Source organism: Ylistrum balloti, unplaced genomic scaffold (assembly GCF_031769215.1).
Source record: "Ylistrum balloti isolate Yb309-2 unplaced genomic scaffold, AGI_CSIRO_Ybal_v1 Utg370388, whole genome shotgun sequence".
Classification (NCBI taxonomy): Eukaryota; Metazoa; Mollusca; class Bivalvia; order Pectinida; family Pectinidae; genus Ylistrum; species Ylistrum balloti.
The window spans coordinates 1169941-1192286 of NW_026782269.1; the positions used below are offsets into that span (position 1 = coordinate 1169941).

At 34.8% G+C, this 22346-nt stretch overlaps 1 protein-coding gene across 1 annotated transcript; it reads left to right on the forward strand.

Moving 5' to 3' along the window:
- The first annotated feature begins 930 nt into the window (after window positions 1–930).
- On the forward strand, window positions 931–12851 carry LOC132554281 (neurogenic locus notch homolog protein 1-like). Its single transcript, XM_060218588.1, has 14 exons — window positions 931–1006; window positions 1443–1544; window positions 2251–2327; window positions 2651–2819; window positions 3889–4029; window positions 4566–4772; window positions 5056–6627; window positions 7239–7352; window positions 7799–7912; window positions 9200–9334; window positions 11337–11425; window positions 11649–11796; window positions 12298–12507; window positions 12745–12851. The coding sequence occupies exons 1-14, from the start codon at window positions 931–933 to the stop codon at window positions 12849–12851; spliced, it is 3261 nt and encodes a 1086-aa protein (XP_060074571.1).
- The last annotated feature ends 9495 nt before the right edge of the window (window positions 12852–22346 follow it).

The window sequence follows — 22346 nt, forward strand, 5'->3', positions numbered from 1 at the left end:
TAATTGCATAAAAATATTTATTTCTGTTATCTAACTTTGTGTTAAAATTACAGTCTTTATCCCTGACTTTGTTTTTTTATTGACTACAGTGTGTAGCCAGTGGCAGCGTTTAGTTCAAATGTTATGCATGCATATATATGTATATACATTGTGTAGGTGAGCAAGAGTTTACATTTGTGCAATTTTTAGTCACACTACAGGCAGTTGATAAACAATGGAGGTGATAATTTTTTGTGATTTTTAATAAAAACGAGACAATTAACTTTTTTTTTTGGTAAAAACGTACAATGATGACTTTGGTTATTTGGCCACTTGAAAAATATGAGGCCCTTTTTTGTTGCAAATGTTTGAAAGAACTGTATGTGTTTCTATTTCAAATGACCCAGCATTTGAGTAACTTATGCCATTTTCTCCACTTATTTTTAATCAGCATAATATGACTTACAATGTACATTTACATAAATGAGTCTGGGTTCAAAGGAGAAAAATCTCTTGTAACAAGATCTGAAGGATATGTTGGAGATTCAATGCATCCACATAAACCAAAGGATGTTCCTAGACTGTGTTTCATACTTATTCTTGTTTGGAACATACTTAGAGAGTCTTGACTGCCTGTTGATGATTATTTCTTATTCCACAATGATAATTTTGCAATGAGTGTATTTGCAGACAGGGCTCATTTAATATGTATGATGATGTACAGTACTAATGATCAGTTCAGAAGTTACATATTCAAATAGGAGTATAAAATAAAATTGATAGTACCGCATCTGATAGGTAAGTATGTTAAAACTAGTAGTTGTACTTGAAATGTACAAATTATGTACAAAATGTAAATCAATTAAGTTGATAGAAAAACACAGAGAGTTTTGAGAGATTTTTTATATTTCAGACTTTAGTCCAGGCTAATGTAGAGGCCATGAAAGCAGGATGAATTCCAGCAGTTGTTGGCTGGCTGAAGCACTCCTGTTCAGTTTGTATTTAATACAGACGTCTTACTCAACCTGTAAGTCTCACAATAGCTAATCACATTTTATTCTAAGTGGTTTACTTGCTTTCAGATTCATTCAGTATATTTCAAAATACAATACCTTTTCCATTACAGTACATGTATATAGTAAAATGAAATGTAATTATATCAAAATTTGAGCTGGTTTTTCCCATATACTTAATTTTGAAAAACCATGTTTATTAAGACACACATACTTCTGTTCGTAAATAACAGACATCTGTTATTGAGTTTATAGAGATACACATGGATTATAGGTTAACACAAAATGGCTGTCAACTTAATCTTGCTTAGAAATTGTGATAAGAATGTATCATAATTTATTTATGAGATACACAAGTAAAGGTTCAAATTGTCATGTAGATTAGCAAATGTTTGGGAACTCCTTCAACTTGGTATACACTGTATATCAGTACACTGTATTTTCAACCAGCTTTGCCACCAGTAGATGTCAATGTATGTAGCCCAAACCCTTGTGAGCATGGCGTGTGTACAGCTTTACGTGGATACCAGTTCTACTGTACTTGCATACCAGGTAATTAATATATATAAGAGCTCAGAGATTTTTTTACATTTTTTTTTCTCAATATATTGCAAAATCTATATATAAAAACAGCAAACACAATTCTTAAATTGTTATGTCTACTAATGATAAGGAAAGGAAATTATTAACCTAAAATTTAAACATCTAAATCATAAATGCTGTCTATGCTGGCACATCATCTAAAGGCTATTGGTTCTTTGTTTAGCTAAAACATACCAAGATCATCTAAAATGATACTTTGTGCTTTTTTGCTTAGCACTCAGCACTGAATGTGATGGAAAACAAAAGTCATGCAGATGTGTTGGCTTTGTGACATTTGGGTTATATCACACTATGAAATGGCCTTTGCATTGGCATTATTGGTCCTTGAATGAATTATTGATTAGAGGACATAATACAGAACCAATGGAACCATTATTGTCTATAGAATTTGTGTTATCATTGCTTTACAGACTGGGTGCATTTCTTTCGTCATGGATATCAACACACATTCATAAATAATCATTTCATGTTCATGGTTTATATCTTATCCTTTCTAAGATAATTGTTAACAAAGATAAAGTCTGAACTGAAATCTACTCATTTAATAAACTTTCAGTTATATATGCCAATTTGGATTTTCAGTCATGAGGATACCATACTCAGAATGATCAACTGTGATACAGTATATTGATATTTTTTCTTTCAATTTGAACAGGATATGGAGGCAGTCGATGTCACCTTCTTTTCCATGCATGTGCAACTCACCCCTGTCTGAACGGAGCCACATGTCAGGTCAGTCAGTGATACAATGTGATCTAAGATGTTACTCAGTTGTCTTCAAAAAAGGGAAACAAAACAAATTTGTTGTCACAGGAATAGATCTAAAATTGATTTAAAATTTGTGATGTTCAATAGATTTATAGACAGTTTAATTGGCTCTTTGTTGTTTGTTTTTTCCTATGTGTGCTGACTTGAGCTTATTTCCTTTTTTCTCTGACATGGAATGGTCATCCTGGAGTCATGTACTCACGATATGGACATCAATGTGTGAATGTGCAATAATAATTTAGTTAGATGATTTATTTCTCATGAAAAGAACATTTTGTTTGTTTCAGGTAACTGCTGCAGGCTACACATGTAAATGTGCTGATGGATATGTTGGAAGGCAATGTGAACAAGAAATGGATGAGTGTGTCAGTCTTCCCTGTCAGCACGGAGGAATATGTACTGACAGACAGGGGTCATTTAGCTGTGAATGTCCAGTAGGGTATACAGGTATAAGTTGTAATTATTACTATTTGTAGTGGTATATAAGAGAACATTTATATTTATCATATCTAGAAGGGTATGAAAGAATGAGGAAAAATATGCAGTCCTATACATATATATGAGAAACTTTATGTGATGTACATGTATGTATCGTATTTGCATGAGAGATGTAGGTAGGATTGTTCTGCAAAAGGCACATTAATGTTGCAGATGCTGAATGTGACATATATTTCATGCTTCATATTGTTTATCACAAAGTCTTTTTGGTCAAAGCACTGGTATTAGATAATAAACTATACATAATAAATACCTTTTAAAGTCTTCTTCATATAAAACAAAATAACTTTGAAATATGGGAAAGTTTTTTAATCATTATTGATGTCCGTGTATAACATTTAGTCTTTAGTCCTAACATTATCATTATGTAATATGTTGATGTGCTCTGTCTACAACAAACAGGAGAGATGTGTGAGACAGACATAGATGACTGTGAGTTAGAGCCGTGCCTGTTTGGAGGTACCTGTCAGGACCAGGTGAATGGCTTCAGTTGTGTCTGTCCCCCAGATAGAGCTGGAGCTACATGTGAAAGGAAACAGCTGTGTTTAGGTAAGACTAGGTACATGTAAGATGAAGTGTTACATATGTACATGTCAAAGTAGTTTTTGTTGTCATGTATTTTGGACTACTCATTATTATGGTTGCAGTATTAATTCCTTTCTAAGAAATTTATTTGAAAATATCAAGTGAGTATTAATATCTGGATACCAACTTGATGTGCATTAATTTCTTACTGACACTCCTTTTTACCTGAACCTTCTGACTGTAAAGTAGTGAAAGGTGTTCCTTTTGAACTGTAAATATTGTGTCATGATAAAAACCCCATGTGTGTTTCATTGATTGTAACACGAAATTGTGATGTGTTACCCCAGGGTTCAGACATTTAATACTTTGAAACAAACATGATGAATTGAGAATATAAAGGTCAACATATTGATGCCTACTAGTCGTTTTTAAAAGTATGTAAGGTTTGTCCTCTGTAGTTCTGTCTGTCATTTGTCCTTATCAGTCTTTATGTGTATTGTAGTTGACCCTTGTATGAACCATGGAGTGTGTATTCCCATTGGTCAGTCCCAGCGATGCCACTGTCTGGCAGGGTTTACAGGTACCCTGTGTCAGACTAATATTGATGAATGCTCTCTAGCCCCATCGCTGTGTAATGGCCATGGTAAGTATATTACATTAAAAGAGGATATTATGGAAAGGCTCAATTTAAAATACTATCCTACTGAATATCATCGTATGATAAAACCACAAGAATGAGTCTTAAATTTTAAATTGTGGATATTTGAAAGATCTTGACGATAATCTCTGAAAGCCTCTTTTTTGTGAATTATATTATGATTTGATATTACTTTAAATGTATATACATCCTACTTCATTTGTGTTGGATATTCTAGTTATAATATCCTTGAATCACTCCATGTACAAAGGTCAGCTGATATATCGAAACATTGTTGTCTGGTATCCTTTTATAATGTGTGTACGTTAAAGCTTTATATTAAATGCATGGTTTCTCTTTGCTCATCTGGTTTGTAAATTTTTAAACATTACATTGGGTCATTGATGGTTTCTGTATATTAAGGTATTGTTAGCTCACATTTTATTGTATTTATCAAAGAATTATTAATAAGGCTTCCACATGTTATTATGGTTGATTGTTTGGTCATTAATTTTTGCAATCTTGTTTGAATTTTTTGAAAGGTACATGTGTTGATGGGATAGATGGCTTCAGTTGTACTTGTTCAGACCACTTTACTGGTCCTACTTGTGAGTCCGAAGTCAATCCATGTGATTCATTTCCCTGCCTAAATGGAGGACAATGTTGCCATAGAAACAAGTTATTCTGTCCTTCTGGCTTGGGTTTAGGGGAGTACCAGTGTTATTGTGATTCCTCTGCTGGCTACAGTGGTAAGTGAAATTAATCTCATTTTTTTTTATCTTCTGTAACCAGTCATTTATAAAAAAAAGATGGTATGTTTTTCTAGAATAGTTTTCAATGTTTGTATCAATTGTTTATTATACTGATATGCTGTTTTCAGATTCTTCAAATGTCCAGAAACAGTAAACTTTCAGACTCTGATGTTACGTAGCTAATATCTTTAATTCATATTTAAATCAGAGGTGTTACTGTTATACTCTGTTGTATTTGAGTGTTAAACAGTTTATACATGAGATTTACTTTACTTTGCAGGAAATCACTGTGAGTTTTCCAATCCCTGTCATAGCCAGCCATGCCAGAATGGGGGTTTGTGTACTATGTCAGGTGAACACCACATCCAATGCACATGCCCACTGACTTTTACTGGTGAGCATTGTGATATACCTCTGCCATGTGCTAGTCAGCCGTGTGTTAATGGCGCCCGCTGTGTGGGGACAGGGACAACCTATACGTGTGACTGTGGCCCCGGTCACACTGGAACTTATTGTGAGTTCAGGATCCCTTGTCATTTTAATCCTTGTCACAATGGAACTTGTGTGGTCAGTGAAGGTCAAGAGATGTGTGATTGCCCAGCTAAAACCATCGGTCAATTTTGTGAGTTTGAACATCCATGTGTAAGTCTGCCATGTAAAAATAACGGGATTTGTGAACTGATATCAACTGAAGAATTCAGTTGTACATGCACGGCTGCTTTTACTGGGAGATTGTGTGAATCTAGACTTCCCTGCTCTATTATGCCGTGTGAAAATGGCGGTACATGCATTTCTAATGGATCAACGACAGAATATGAATGTAATTGTACTCAGGAATTTACTGGTAAAAATTGTCAAAACAAAAGACAATTCCCTTGTCAGCCTACTCCTTGTTTAAATAATGCTACATGTATAGAAACATCAGACAGCTCGTTCCTATGTAATTGCCTGGAGGAATTTGCTGGAATAACTTGTGAAAATTTCTTGGAATGTTCCAAGCATCCTTGTCAAAATAATGCCACATGTTTGAATCTACCCAACAATACATATTCCTGTATTTGTCCTGAAAGCATAACAGGGCCAAAGTGTGAGACTGTGCTTCCTTGTGCAAGTCAGCCTTGCAAGAATGGTGCAACTTGTGTTAATTCAATTGACAATTCAGCATTCAACTGTAGCTGCTTTCCTGGATATACAGGACGTTTATGTGAGAGTTATGTCCCTTGTATAACTAAGCCATGTTTTAATGGTGGTACCTGTACTAACTCTGGGACATCATTTGATTGTAGCTGTATACCAACCTATGAAGGTTTACAGTGTGAGAAGTACACACCCTGTGGAGACAGTCCCTGTGAGAATTTTGGTGTGTGTAATGATATTAATGGTTCTTACAAATGTTCTTGTCCTATCAATTACACTGGTCATCACTGTGAGACTGCCATTTATCCTTGTATCAAAAACCCTTGTCAACATGGGGGCTTATGTGAGGAGTTAGGGGTGGGGCTGTATTCCTGTACATGTCAGTCAAGCTATGTTGGTCATGACTGTGAAAATTATGTGCCATGTGTCAGTGGCCCTTGTCAGAACGGGGGCACCTGCCTAAACAAAGCTGATACCTTCCAGTGCTGGTGTGTGGAAGGTTTTACTGGGGACAGCTGTGAGAGTCGTGTCCCATGTGAAGATAGCTTTTGTGTCCATGGAACTTGTGAAGAAGGAAAATGCATCTGTGATGCAGGGTACACAGGACAGTCATGTGACCTGGCTCAGAAAACATGCAGTCCTGACACCTGTATCCATGGCAGCTGTATATCAAAGAATGATCTGTACATCTGTGTTTGTAACCAGGGATATACAGGTATGCAACAGAAAAACATTACCTTGGGATATTCAGTTATCTAACTAACAGTGATTCTCATTGTCATTATTTAAATGCACAATTTATTTTTCTTGCCTAAAATTTTTCATAATTTTGTTTTTATTATGAACGTTTTCAAAAAGCTATACCAACAAGTTGTTAAGCAGTATATATGTAAAACAATTTTACTGTATCATTTGATTTCAGGCCCATTTTGTAGTCAAATCAAAGATCCTTGTTATCCTAACCCTTGTAAGAATGGTGGATATTGCCAGGTAGCTGTTGGAATGACAATACACTGGTGTCAATGCTCATCAGGTTTCACAGGTCTCCAGTGTGAAACACGCATTCTACCTTGTTACTCTCAACCCTGTTACAATGGTGGTAGCTGTGTGGACATGGTAGACAACTATAAATGTATATGTACAACAGACTTCATTGGTATGAACAATATTGTGATGATCTTTTAAATTTAAATAAAATTGATTTGTTTTGATTTCATAGAGAATTCAGTTTTCACTGTAAGAAGAAAAATAATACTAATCAAATTGTTTGGTTTTGCCCTAAACTGCTTAGCTCAACAGAAAATTAACGGTGATGTGTTTTGACAGGCAGTCGATGTGAAGAGAAGATAAGCCCATGTGACCACTCTCCTTGTCAGAATGGTGCTTATTGCAGTGAAACAGATGGAAATTTTCAGTGTATTTGTCCACCAGGATTCTCAGGTAGGTTTTACACCAATTGATACCTGGAGTTCCTAATTTCTTTGTTTTTGTATGGGAATAAAACATAAAGCAGTGTGTACATTTCAGTTTTTGTGAAAACATTAATATGCCTACCCAAATGGCATATTTCATATTGATGAAAAAATGTTCTGTTTTATTTGATGAATGAAACATAAACTATATATTGGACAATAGTGAAATCACATGCCTAAAGCTCCTGATTTGTGGATTTCTAAAATATCTGAAACATGTTTTGTGTTAATTTGATAGAGAAAGTTCCACTTCGTCATTGTAATAGGTCATGATGCAATTTGATATTAATTTTTTTGTTAATTCTGAATCATTTGTTGCATTTTAAAACAGAGACAATAAGCAACAGAGAAAATGTAGGAATATAGAAATTACTGAAAACTTCTTTTATCTGTGTATAATTGTTATACTTGTAGGGATAAGATGTGAGCTTGGTGTAAATGATTGCCAGAGCCAACCCTGTCAAAACAATGGTATTTGTAGTATCTCAAGCAGTGGAGTTGTATGTAGCTGTTCACCGCCCTACTCAGGTATATAATTTGTTTGAGTAATGGCAGTAGTAATCAGACTTGTTGAAGAATTAAAGTCATGAAATGATGTTTCATCAGCTTTTTTTTCTACTTCGTTCTTTGGGGAGAATCTCCAGCTGATTTCTAATTCTCTGTTCCATGGCTTTCACCATTGTTAGACATCTATGACATTTACCCAATCTTCTTAGGTCATCTGACCCAAAAGGTCAGGATGAACAGATGAACTCTTGCTATCATATATCATCCCTTGTCTTGTGTCGTGTGCTGTCTGTAAACTTTTCCTTTAAAACACTACTCCTGCTTAACACATGGGTGGGTTTCAACCAAATTTGATCTGAAACATCATTTGAGTTGGAGCCTCAAAAGGGTAGTTAGTCAATATTTTGCTTCAAAATGCTACTGTTCCTTAATGCTTGAATGAGTTTCATTCAAATTTTGTATGAGACATCTGTAAAGGTAAGCAATTAATTCTTAAATTCAGACAGTTGATTCAACCCCCAAGTATCTAGGGACAGGGCTCCAAATGGAGAAGTGAGTCAATATTTTGCTTCAAAATGCTACTTCTTTTTAATGCCTGGGTAGATTTCAACCAAGTTTGAACTGAAACATTATTGCAGGTGGTTTATCATTTCTGAAATCCAAAAAGTTGATTTAACCCATAGGGTCCTGGGAGCAGGGCCCAAAATGGGAAAGTTAGTCAATAACTTTGCTGCAAAAGGCTACTCTTCCTTAATACTTGATTAGATTTAAACCGAATGTGGGTTTGTGCATCCATTTATGAATTGTCAGATTAACTTTAAGGGTCATGGCCCTTTTGTTTATTTTCTTTTCACTTTTCTTTTGGATAGGGGATGGTGGGGGGGAGGGGGGTTAGATGGGATTTTTTATCGAGGATTTCTTTATTCTTCCTTTTCATGCCTAGGAGGGGGATTTTTTAATTGCAATGAACAATCACACATCCTTTAGGATTTCTTTATTCTTCCTTTTCATGCCTAGGACTAATCCTCTGCTTTGACTGACAGTCATTATAATCTGTATTCTAACACCTAATTTAATTGCAATGAACAATCACACATCCTTTATTGGCAATTGTATAGCATACACGAAGTTGCTGTTCAGATGCGATTGATGACTAATAAGAATTTCTCTAACTTTTAAAAAGTTGATATCTCTGCCAAAAAAAGCTCTCTCTGTATGATTTAAAACTAGAATGAATTCTCTCTTATCCTGTGTACTTCATTATGGTCCATATTTCCAATCTAATCTCAGAATTTACTTGTTGTTCAGGTCTGTATTGTGAGACCCTGGTGACATCCTGTGACCCAAATCCGTGTCAGAATGGTGGTCAGTGTGCTGTGGATGAGTATGGTGTCTTTTGTACATGTCCAACTGGAGTGACCGGCTGGTTCTGTCAAATTAATGGTCAGTTTGCATGAAGTAAATGTTTATAAGTTATACCATGTGACATACCATTGTGAGAGCAATAGATTTTGCTGTAAATGACAAGACATACATACTGCTTATTAATATATATAACATATTTTCCTGAATTCCCAATTTTATTTTTCTTAATTTTGTGAATATTACACAGGAAATCTCCTAGTGCTTAACATACAGGTCATGTTTTTTAACAGTTGATATATTTGTAAATTGCCAATATCTTGAAAATTACATTTTAAACTTCTCAAGGTGTGCTGGTGCAATTGTGCAGGAAATTGACAGGAAGCCATCAAAGTGTTGTTCTCAAAAGTTGAATATGGCAGCCATGGTGGCCATATTGGAAAACAATTGCAAAGTCATGGTTTCTCTGAGCAACACCTATTTTTAGCCCACCATCTATTCAAACAGATGGTGGGTTATTCAAATCGCCCTGCGTCCGTGGTCCGTGGTCTAGGCGTCCGTCCGTCCGTCCGTCCGTAAACAATTCTTGTTACCGCTATTTCTGGAAAAGTACTGGATGGATCTTTCTCAAATTTCATATGCAAGTTGTGCATTGTACCTTTTTTGAACTGACAGGTGGCCATCTTGGATTTTTGAAGTAAAAGTTTGTTACCGCTATTTCTGAGAAAGTACTAGATGGATCTTCCTCAAATTTCATATGCAGTTTCCCCTTGGTTCCTAGTTGTGCATTGTACGTTTTTTGGACTGATTCGAATTCAAGATGGCCGACAGGTGGCCATCTTTGATTTTGAATGTAAAAGTTTGTTACCGCTATTTCTTGGAAAGTACTGGATGGATCTTTCTCAAATTTCATATGCAGGTTCCTTGGTCCCTAGTTGTGCATTGTACGTTTTTTGGACTGATTCGAATTCAAGATGGCAGACAGGTGGCCATCTTGGATTTTGGAAGTAAAAGTTTGTTACTGCTATTTCTTGGAAAGTACTGGATGGATCTTTCTCAAATTTCATATGCAGTTTCCCCTTGGTCCCTAGTTGTGCATTGTACCTTTTTTGGACTGATTCGAATTCAAGATGGCAGACAGGTGGCCATCTTGGATTTTGAATGTAAAAGTTTGTTACTGCTATTTCTTGGAAAGTACTGGATGGATCTTTCCCAAATTTCATATGCAGGTTCCCTTTGGTTCCAAGTTGTGCATTATACCTTTTTGGACTGATCCGAAATCAAGATGGCTGACAGGCAGCCATCTTGGATTTTGAGAGTAAAATTTTGTTACTGCTATATCTGAGGAAGTCCAGGATGGATCCTTCTGATATTTCATAGATGTTGGTTTCCCTTGGTCCCTAGTTGTGCATTGTACCTTTTTTGGACTGATTTGAAATCAAGGTGGCCAACAGGCAGCCATCTTGGATGTCGACAGTAATACAGCACAAGCATATTGTCCATTATCCACCTGTAACTGACTGCTATCTAATAATACTTTGGGATCTTTTTCAAATGATATTTGCTAATAGGTGCTTAATAAAAATATCTTGTGCCATCATTGAGTACATTCAATGAAGACCAGTTCATGAACATTTACAACACCAGTAACAAACAAAAAAAAATCTTCAAGAACTGAAAACAGATCCTCAAATGGTGGGCGCCAAGATCCCTCTGGGATCTCTTGTATAATTGTATAATTTATATTGACAATTAGGAAGGAGAAAACAAAGTTGGAGAACCAACACTCTTGAAGTCTTAGATTGCTGTATGGTTCCTAGATGGATACCACAGGGTATTCAATAGAGATCCTTAGAATATGTAAACATAAAACAGTAAAGGAAGGATACTCAACATCCAGGAACTCTTGTATCTGTTTATTCTTAAGTTTTATTGACAATTAGTAACAGTTCCTTGACTTGATTCTTGCTTGTCAACAGCTTGCCATTTATCATCTACATTGTTATTTGTCCTACATTTATCAAACTATCAATTCTTACAATTTATACAGTACATGTATATGATTTGTTCATTTTTTGTCTAGACAACTGTGCAGCAGATATTTGTAATCATCATGGTGACTGCTGGGACAATGATGGTGAAGCTGTTTGTGATTGCCAGCCTGGGTATTCGGTATGTATACATTGTAGATTATGTAATACAATGAATGCTACATTATATTTTTGATAAAAAAATTTTTTAGTATTATATATGTGGATAAAAATATTTTTAATTTTAAAAGTTGTTTCAAAATATATTATTATGTCCATCTCCCCAGTGCTGTGAATACAATTTATTTTCCATTTCAGAATATAGTTATTTTTATCATTATTGTAATAGAAAAATTAACTTTCAGGGAGAATTTTGTGTAAAAAACATAGAGGGATGTGAGGCTGACCCCTGTGTACGGGGCACCTGTTCAGAGGATAGTAAAGGGGCATTCCAGTGCTCCTGTCCTCCAGGATTTGTAGGCACCACGTGTGAGAGACTGGATCCCTGTGGGCGTAAGTAAAATATGTGTTGTTATCACATCATTGTGTATTATATTGCCTTGCAGTCATCTCAGTTTTTTTTTTTTTTTTGTTTCTCAATCCTTTTTATTGTAAATAATCTTTTCATCCATCAAAAGGAAAACCTTGATTCACTTAGGCAAGTTATTGATGTGTTCAATTCCTCCAGAGCAACTAAATTACAATTCCCAATGATATTCTCTCAGCGAGTTTTATATGACTGTATATCATATAAAGCATATTTCTGACAAATGACCGACAGACTTTTCTAGAAATGCTTATTCAAATTTGAAGGTTAATCTTGTAGTGCTTGCTTGTTACATGTTTTTTATTGATAGTTTGACACCTTGTTTTCTTTCAAGTTTTGCCGATATCACCAAAATTATCACTAAAAAAATGTTTTTGTTATCACCCCAAGATATATGTATTAAGTTATGGATAAAAAAGGTACTGACTGACAGATAACACTGTGGTATGTTTATAATTACTCACTAGCACACCTCGATCGGTCCATCTGTCAGAATGGTGGAAACTGTCTGGTTGTAAAGGATGAATATCGTTGCATGTGTCCACCAGGGTTCAAAGGTCAACACTGCGAGTTGGCCTATCATGCATGTTCTGGGTCAGCTACACTTTGTCAAAATGGTGGCATTTGTGTATTCAATGTGTCTGCTATACTTTCCTTCACATGTACATGTACACAAGGTAGGTTTAGGATGATAGAACATCGTGTTTAATGTACAAATCAGCAGCTCTCAAAAACATGAGAGGAATATCTTTGTGAATGAATTTTACGTGGTCTTTACACTGCCATAATATAATGTTAATTACACGATTTACTGTGAATGAATGGGAGTGAGTGATTGGTTCTATTGTATCTAATTCTAAATTTTTGTTGAAAGGTGCATTTCAATTATGTATTTGTTTTTGTACAATCTTCAGTCTGGCAGAGAGGTTGGGGGGACCATGGATGGGAGAATAGGGTGGATAAGGGAGAATTTCATAGCTACACTGATGCACAGTTTCCAGCACAACTCAGCTGGTTGTGAACTGGTGCACAGTGCTGGTAAAGCAGAATTCATACACTATTTTCCACCATCATTTCTTGGTTGCTTGGTGCACCTGCTTCAGTAGGTTATGATTAACAGTCCCCATTAATCATGGTTCCATGGGGCAGTTAGTCATTGTGAATGGTCTGTAAAGTGTCCCCTAAAAATTTAGTGATAATCTCCCCCTGGATACTTTTGTCCTCTTCCCCTCTAGATATTGTTCAGATGGCCTTTCTATAGTATATAGTCATAATATCATTAATTGCCCAAAATTGTTGTTTCTTGTTTTCCCTATAAGGATTTAGTTAAATGTATAGCATTTATAATATATGTATAATGCTAAATAAATCCTGATGATTGTCTAACATATGTAAAGATATTAAGAGTGATTTTGAACCACAGAACATATGATCTTGAAATAAAACTAGTTCAAAAATATCAAATACATACTTATATATGCTCAGAAATTTTCTTTTATATTAAGCTCTGGGCAATTTCAAGAATAATTTTATTGGAATTGTTACTTTTCATAATATTCAGCAACACTTTAATATTACCATTTTATACTCAGCAGTTGAAGAATAATTAATACAAGAATCAATTAATTAAAAATATTGATGTTGTGGTTCATCTTGAATAAAAGAAAAGTCCAATTTAGTATCATAAACTGTTACAATATTTTATATCTAAGATTCAGAATCAGGTGTCTGAAGTGCACATCCTGACATGTTAAAATTGATTTTAATCAATTTATTGTTAACCATAGATCAGTTTTTAAAGGTGACAAATATATGTTAAGAAAATTTTATATTTTCAACTAATTGATCGTTCATTCGTGACATCATTTCATGCAAATGAAAGGTGTACTGTTATCCCTTCATGATCAGCTAGTTGCCTCCAAGATAGTCGTTTAGTATTCATAATAATATAGAATGTACACCTGACTAGACACCTGAGTTTTCTGCACCATCACTGACTATAGCTGTTAGGTAATCAGTTACCTTGACATTTTTAGAAGAAACTCTGGTGTATCTATGGCCTAGTGACTTGTTGCTAACCTAGTAATATTCATCATATAGGATTGTAAAATTGTGAATAAAAATTTTATGTTAGGGGAAATTTAAAAATGTATCCATAGAGTACTTTTATGATATAGGGAAAAGTCCTTTTAGGATGGGGATACAAATATGATGTTACATCAGGCAACTACTGATTGACAGCCATCATAACCAGGGACCACCATCTAAACTCTCGCTCTGCCACGATGGAATTCCTTTCTTCATTCAGCATTTGATAGCTGCTGAAGAAGATTAGTCACTAGCCCCTCATTCTGTCAGACAGATTGACACTCCATTACTGGAAACTTTATCACTGGTTTATATTGACTGCAGAGATTTCTCTCAAACAAAGTGTTGTGAGTGAGTTATTACAGTCAGCAGTATGATCCTACATGAAATCAGTACCAGAGACAATGCCTTAGACAATAACTTATGTTAGGTATGGCATGGTCTCTTACGGACAGATGATATAATTATTAGAATGATGGGAGAAACAGAGGTTCTCTATGAATCAGTAACAACATATTATATGAGCCTGATATTTAGTCTGTAGTAGAGGCTAATTTAGAGATAATCAGTTATGTAAAAAACAATTTTGTAGATTTCCACACAGTAAGTAATGTACCATAAAACAATTGCATTAATTTTATGAACAATTTGTGTAAATAACAAGTTGCATTAACCTGTGTCTTATATATAAAGTTAATCACATCAGTTATCTATGTTTTTGTTTTTTCACAGATTACACAGGAAGGTATTGTGAAACACCATCTGAGTGAAAAAACACATGATGGAACCTTCAAGTTAGTCAAAGAAGAGGGTTGAAAACATTTCATTCTAAGAAAATTTGTTATTAGTCTAGGAAGAAGAACTGGTGTTAGGCAATGAGATAAAAATAATGTTGGAAAAGAAAGAATGTTGTCAGTTAAGGAAGAATGTTGTTTGTTACATAATAAAGAATTTTTAAGTTAAAGTTACAATAGCAATGTTTGCAAAGAAATGTATTCACTTGTCCACCAAAGGAGAAAGAATGTTATGAGGAAAGGAAAAAAAAGAATGCTTTTAAAGGACATTCTTTAAGGTTCATGTACATTGAATAGATAGTGTTATATCCCAACTTCCCAGAAAATGTGACTTTTCGATGACTACGTTGTCACTTTCAAAAGACAGCAAACAAATGACCATTGTGAAGCATAATGGCACTAAAACTTTCCATATGTACGGTAGGTGGAAACAATAGTCCCAGTCAGTTATATGATTTTACTCTGTCCCAGTCAGTTATATGATTTTACTCTGTCCCAGTCAGTTACATGATTTTACTGTGTCCCAGTCAGTTATATGATTTTACTCTGTCCCAGTCAGTTACATGATTTTACTCTGTCCCAGTCAGTTATATGATTTTACTCTGTCCCAGTCAGTTACATGATTTTACTGTGTCCCAGTCAGTTATATGATTTTACTCTGTCCCAGTCAGTTACATGATTTTACTCTGTCCCAGACAGTTATATGATTTTTACTCTGTCCCAGTCAGTTACATGATTTTACTGTGTCCCAGTCAGTTATATGATTTTACTCTGTCCCAGTCAGTTACATGATTTTACTCTGTCCCAGTCAGTTATATGATTTAACTCTGTCCCAGTCAGTTACATGATTTTACTCTGTCCCAGTCAGTTACATGATTTTACTCTGTCCCAGTCAGTTACATGATTTAACTCTGTCCCAGTCAGTTATATGATTTTACTCTGTCCCAGTCAGTTATATGATTTTACTCTGTCCCAGTCAGTTACATGATTTTATTGTGTCCCAGTCAGTTATATGATTTTACTCTGTCCCAGTCAGTTACATGATTTTACTCTGTCCCAGTCAGTTATATGATTTTACTCTGTCCCAGTCAGTTATATGATTTTACTCTGTCCCAGTCAGTTATATGATTTTACTCTGTCCCAGTCAGTTACATGATTTTATTGTGTCCCAGTCAGTTATATGATTTTACTCTGTCCCAGTCAGTTATATGATTTTACTCTGTCCCAGTCAGTTATATGATTTTTACTCTGTCCCAGTCAGTTATATGATTTTACTCTGTCCCAGTCAGTTATATGATTTAACTCTGTCCCAGTCAGTTATATGATTTTACTCTGTCCCAGTCAGTTATATGATTTTTACTCTGTCCCAGTCAGTTATATGATTTTACTCTGTCCCAGTCAGTTATATGATTTAACTCTGTCCCAGTCAGTTATATGATTTTACTCTGTCCCAGTCAGTTATATGATTTTTACTCTGTCCCAGTCAGTTATATGATTTTACTCTGTCCCAGTCAGTTATATGATTTTACTCTGTCCCAGTCAGTTATATGATTTTACTCTGTCCCAGTCAGTTATATGATTTAACTCTGTCCCAGTCAGTTATATGATTTTACTCTGTCCCAGTCAGTTATATGATTTTACTCTGTCCCAGTCAGTTACATGATTTTATTGTGTCCCAGTCAGTTATATGATTTTACTCTGTCCCAGTCAGTTATATGATTTAACTCTGTCCCAGTCAGTTATATGATTTTACTCTGTCCCAGTCAGTTACATGATTTTACTCTGTCCCAGTCAGTTATATGATTTAACTCTGTCCCAGTCAGTTATATGATTTTACTCTGTCCCAGTCAGTTATATGATTTTATTCTGTTACATGATCTTTTAGTGCCGATTTGTTGATCTAGGACTCTGATTGTTTCCACTTAATTTCCTGCCCTCAGTGTCTTTCTGGTGTTATCCGAGTCTGATTACAAATCTCTCTCCTACTTCTCAGAAGAATGATGCATTTCAGTAGTTGTAAAACCATGAGCAGAATGATTTGTCCTTGATACTCCAGGGGTTACAAACACTTCTGCTCTTTCCACCTGTGGCACATTTTCATGTTGGAATAATACATTATAATTCATTTCACACTTGCAATAGGTTCCCAAAAGAGTACCCACACATTACCAGAATTCAGCAGTTCATTTTGGATGTATGTGTGACTACAGGGGCTATATGATGGACAAGGTTATTATGGAGAATCTTGTGAGATTTTATTGCAGATGCAATGCTATTGCAGGGATATATTATCTGAATGGTTTTGATCACCCTTATAGGACAAAACTTCTTGTCCTTTCATCTTATTCTTTTCATGGATGTCTTTTCTTTTGTCATTTCTTTCCTTTGTTCACCCTCTGAATTGCCCAACAAGGATGTCCACATGTGTTCATATTGCCATGGATGTGAATTTACCTGTTTCTGTCATATTGTTCCATAATATTTCCATTGCGTATATTGAGCAACACCCATGCAATGCTTCTAGTGTAAGGGATGACAAGTCTAGTATTGGTCTATGTGTGTCTTATCCCTAAAAACCATCATCTTTCTTAACAAGAAGGCTGGGGTAGGACATAGTGCCACTGACTTTTTCCTTGCATATGAATATTGTACTGTTGGCAGTGTAATCTTTCTGTGTCCATTTCTTGACTGTCTCCATAATGTTATCAGCATATCGTTTTCACAGGTTAGACTTGCACTCTGTTGTATCTACAGTATGAGCACTCTGTTGTAACTACAGTATGAGCACTCTATTGTACCTACAGTATGGTAGATTACAAAGTCGACCTGTCACTTCTCCCACTACTTTCCACCTTAATGTACATAAAGTTATACGACAGCCAGTTCTAATTTCATTATCATCTCATACACTCAGTGCAAATATATTTCACACTAGTGATCTTTTTCTATAGAGGACAATGTAGTCATCGAAATGTCACATATGAATTAACAAACAGGTTTTGATGTAAGAATATCAACTTAAGAAAGAATGCTGATTGAACTGCAAATCTTGAATTATTTAGATATATATTTCTGTGCCAGTACAGGCATGATTTTTAAGCATCTAATGACACATAGTTTTTACCCTTATATGATGTATATGTTGTATAACATTAATTATTTGTTTGTAATGATTGGTACAGTCTTTAAATGGATAGGTATCATGTCTCCAACACCTACACTTGTCTCTATAGGAAACTGAAGTGACAAGTACTGTGTTAGCTGAAACGTTGTTACAATGGTTATTCACGGTTGTATATCATAGAACTAATCCCAGTGTATGTTTTTTTTAGTAATGATTTGTAAAGTAAGCTGCATATGGGACAAGGTTTTTACGACTGTTTAGTATTTCACATCGTAAATCATCTGTAAGGATGATTTTATTAAGCATAATAGTTGAAATATATGTATGGCATACTAACCTGAACTAGCCTATATTAAGAGTTGATTAAAAAATCATGTTTGATAACATTCCAAGATCGATGCTGATCTAAAATATCACACAGCCAACTTTACTGAATTCCTGTTCTACATTTATATTTATGTGCAATATTTGTTGAAGATTTTATTTATAGGTCTATGCAGAATGATTAAGAATATACATGTGTATATATTTACCTGTTATAAAAAGGTATTGTTGAATATTTTATGAATAATTTAAGAGGGCTAAGGGACTTGTGCAAGTATTTTTGAGAGGTATGGATTGTTTGTTGTTTGTAGACATATTTTTGTACTGGAGATCATTTTTATAATCGCAATGTGATAAGTCTCTGCGTATTACTGTAACATTCCTTCACAATACTAAAAGCTCATTCAGTACAGTGTTGAACCATCCAAGGTTTGTGGTTCTGCACTCTCTACCTGGACCAGACCAATATAAAAACAGTCAATAGAACGTCAGGATAATTTGGACTACCTTGATTGTCACAGATTAAATGCAACAGAACTCTCATAACTTGTTTAGTGAAATTTCCGTCAGCTACTACAAGGAGAACCCACTTCAAAATGACACTGGCTGTTCACAGTCAAAAACCCAGCAAATTTACTTCTTTGTCATGGAACATTTTGTTGGGCCAAAGCATTATAGACAGTGCATTTAGTGAGAAATCATCATAGCTTTTCATTATAAAGCCCCGTTGTGATATAAATTACAGGAGGAATGGTACTTAGTATAAAAACGCACTTTTGCAGTAGTAAAGAAATCCCCATTCTATCCTGTAAAAGAATTTTAACACAGCAGATTGTTATTGGATCAATATATCAGATGCATTTTCTGTAAAGGTTTATATCAGAACTCATTTGCCAATATATAGGTAAACCTTGCACACTAACTCCATCAGAATTGAAATTAACAGTAAATTTACTAGTCTAAAGATGATACTTGATATGTAAATGGGACCTCTTATCAAATGATCAGGTGTAATTTTTATGCACCAATAACCGTTCATGTCCAATATGTTTTTATTTTATGGTGTATGTGTACATACTACCCCACTCACTTGATATGACTTACATGTCTTTTTATGTATTAAATTAAGTTTTAACTTTAATGATATTCACACTATCATTTTATGTAGTGTTGTTTTTTTTCTATCTTGGTATATTGGTATACAGTTTTATTTCACCTGCAGCATTTTAGTCTATTAAAGCATTGAGATCTAAATCAAATACAGCTTTTCATTGACCTATAATGTCAAAAAATGTTCTGTTTTTATTTCAAAAGTTGTGTTTATCAAATGTTTACATGTTGGATTGTATTAATTAGAAATTGATATCACTCTGACTGTATGAACATGTACATCAGTCAAATCTCTTTTTCTTTTTATGCAGCCTCTTTACAATGATGAATTGTTTCCTTTCTTACTGTACGTTGTTGTTTACCGTTGTGTTCATGATTTTAGTTACCAATCAAAGGATACAATTTTTGTAAATTATGATGTGCAATACTTTATTCTTCCATTTTGTTATTAATTTTTCAATGTAAAGACGTTTTCCTGAAGATTTTCTTATATTTACAGCTAGTATTCATTTTGTTGTGACGTGATCGTAATACTTACCTGGAATTGATAACCACTATGAAGGATTAAATAAAGCTATATTTGGAAGTACATTTCAAATAAGGTAAACTCATTCTTACCTGATTGGCTAGCAGAGATTTTTTTAGCTCACTTGGCCCAAAGTCCTAGTGAGCTGTAGGTATACTGTGGTGTCTGTTGTCCATCCATCTTCTGTCAACTTTTTCTACAAAAATGCTACTAGTCATGACATCTGAGGTGATTTTGACCCAATTTGGTCAGAAGCATCCTTAGAGGAATAGGTATATATTTGTTTAAATGGTGTGTCCTGGCCCCTCAGAGCACTTAGGGGCAGTGCCCAACTGGGGAAAACAGAGCAAATTCTTCACAAGCCTACTTTTCCTGTAGGAATGATTGGATTTTCTCCATATATAGTCTGAAGCATCTTTTGGTGAAGGGAAGTAAATTATGTATAAATAGGGAATCTCGGCCCACTTAGGTGGGAATGGTGGTGCCCAATAGGGGAAAACAGAGCAAATTCTTCACAATCCTACTTTTCTTGTAGGAATGATTTGATTTTGTCCAGATTTGGTCTGAATCATGTTTTGGTGATGGGGAGTCAATTTTGTATAAACAGTGGATCTTGGATCCTAAAGGCAAGAGGGGAGTTTAGATCTCGATCCCATTTATAGCATTGTTGGGCATAAAGAAATAAACACAATCATGATGTGAGAAATGGCCTTAGGGTCTGGCCACACTCTCAGGGATATAGTTTGCTTGCTATATATTTGAAACAGATGAGATCCCACCCATAAACCATATATGGCAATGCTGTGCTTCCAGAGATAAATACATTCACATTGCAAGAATTGACCCATATATATATAATTACATTGCATCTAGAGATAAACACATTTGTTATGTAAGAAGTGACCCTGGGGTGTGGCACACCTCAATGACATTATTTCTGGGTCATAGTTTTTACATAGTTGAGATACCAACCTGATAATAATATGAACTCTTAATGGGAATCAAAAGAGAAAGACTGTTATAAGAAATTACCCATTGGTCTTGTCACATCAAAGAAGTTAAGTGACTGAGCTTTAATTTGGAAATATTTGAAATACACAACTTATAGGCATGTATAACATTGCTAGGCTTAAAGATCCATGTGAGCTGTACAGGCCCTATGGGCATCTCATTCTTGCTGAAGTTGGATCCAGTTGGGGATTTAGTTTTTATTATACTTGTCAAATCAAAGAGAGAGTGGGCTTATTGTTAGATTATTGAAATGGCCTGATGATTGTTTATGGAAATATTTCCAAAAGATGGATGGAACAGATGTGTAAGAGCCAATTAAGTATTCTCCAACATAAATCTGTTTTTAAAATGAATCATATGCAGTTTCTAATGTGACCAGATACAACTGTGATTAGCTGGTTATGCAAAATATGGCCAATATTACATATCATGAAAGGTTTCAATTAAAGTTTTTTCACTGCTTTTTTGAGTCCCGTTATCCTATTGAATTCTAGTGTAAATTTTCAATTTCTAGTGAAATATTTCAAGCCGTTTCAGCCTAACAATACAAAAAGGGAAAGCTGTTGATTGTAGTCAAAACTTCACATATACTTATGAGATGATTCAATCTAAATTTACTGTCAATTACTTCATTGGAAATCAACTCCTACAAACAGCTGAACATATACTAATAGCTAAAAGAAAATGTATTTCAACTGATTTATTTGTGAATTCACATGCAAAATAATTTGTTACATTTAGTACCAAATCTTTCTTTCCAATGGATTATCTTTATGATAGAAGAGTGAATCAGAGAGACGATCAATCAGGATTGAAAGAGGTATGGCATGTTACTGCCTGATTCAACCTAGATGTGACAAACAGTTAAATGAATAAATGGAATTTTCTATTGCGATGAATTCGGATAAGTAATCTAAATGATCTTTATCCAAATACCAGTTACTAGAAAATATATCTTGGATATGTGTCATGTATCATTTTTAACAGATCGTGAAATTTGCTACCTAAAGCAATATGTACTAAAACATGGGTGTTTCCCCGGCTTCAAATGCAATTTTCAACACTCAATGAACACATGTACGAACTTTTGGGCAACTGAACCTAATCCAGTGTGATCAGATGCAACTTTAATCACATCTTTGAAAAATCGTACAAGTGTGCGCTGATGCTTAAAATTGAAAAATCAAATTGGACCAAAAAAGTTAAGCGCTTATGCTTTCAACATTGAATTTGTTATTAAAATGTCGCCGATTTCTTCATCCGTGTCTGTTGCACAGATGGTAACTTACGGGGTCACACGTTCGATCTCAGCAGCTAGCACCATATATATATATATATATATGTGTGTGTTTTCAATAAACATTTTAAATTTACTAATTCTTGTTGCGAGTGTTGTTTAACTGAATTATTCATATTCAGATGCATTTCGGCAGTTACTGGTCAAAACCCAAATGCAGCCGATGAGTAGCATGATAGTACTAGTAACATAGAGTCCTATTTCATAGTGTTGGAGACATGGTAGAATGTCATTTTAATGTT

Excerpts from the sequence above, each read along its gene's own strand:
- LOC132554281 (XM_060218588.1), top strand. The coding sequence starts at position 931 with ATGAATTCCAGCAGTTGTTGGCTGGCTGAAGCACTCCTGTTCAGTTTG. Across the intron at positions 1,007-1,442 it reads ACAGACGTCTTACTCAACCT|CTTTGCCACCAGTAGATGTC; the intron begins GTAAGTCTCACA and ends ATTTTCAACCAG. Across the intron at positions 2,820-3,888 it reads AGGGTATACAGGTATAAGTT|TTGACCCTTGTATGAACCAT; the intron begins GTAATTATTACT and ends TGTGTATTGTAG.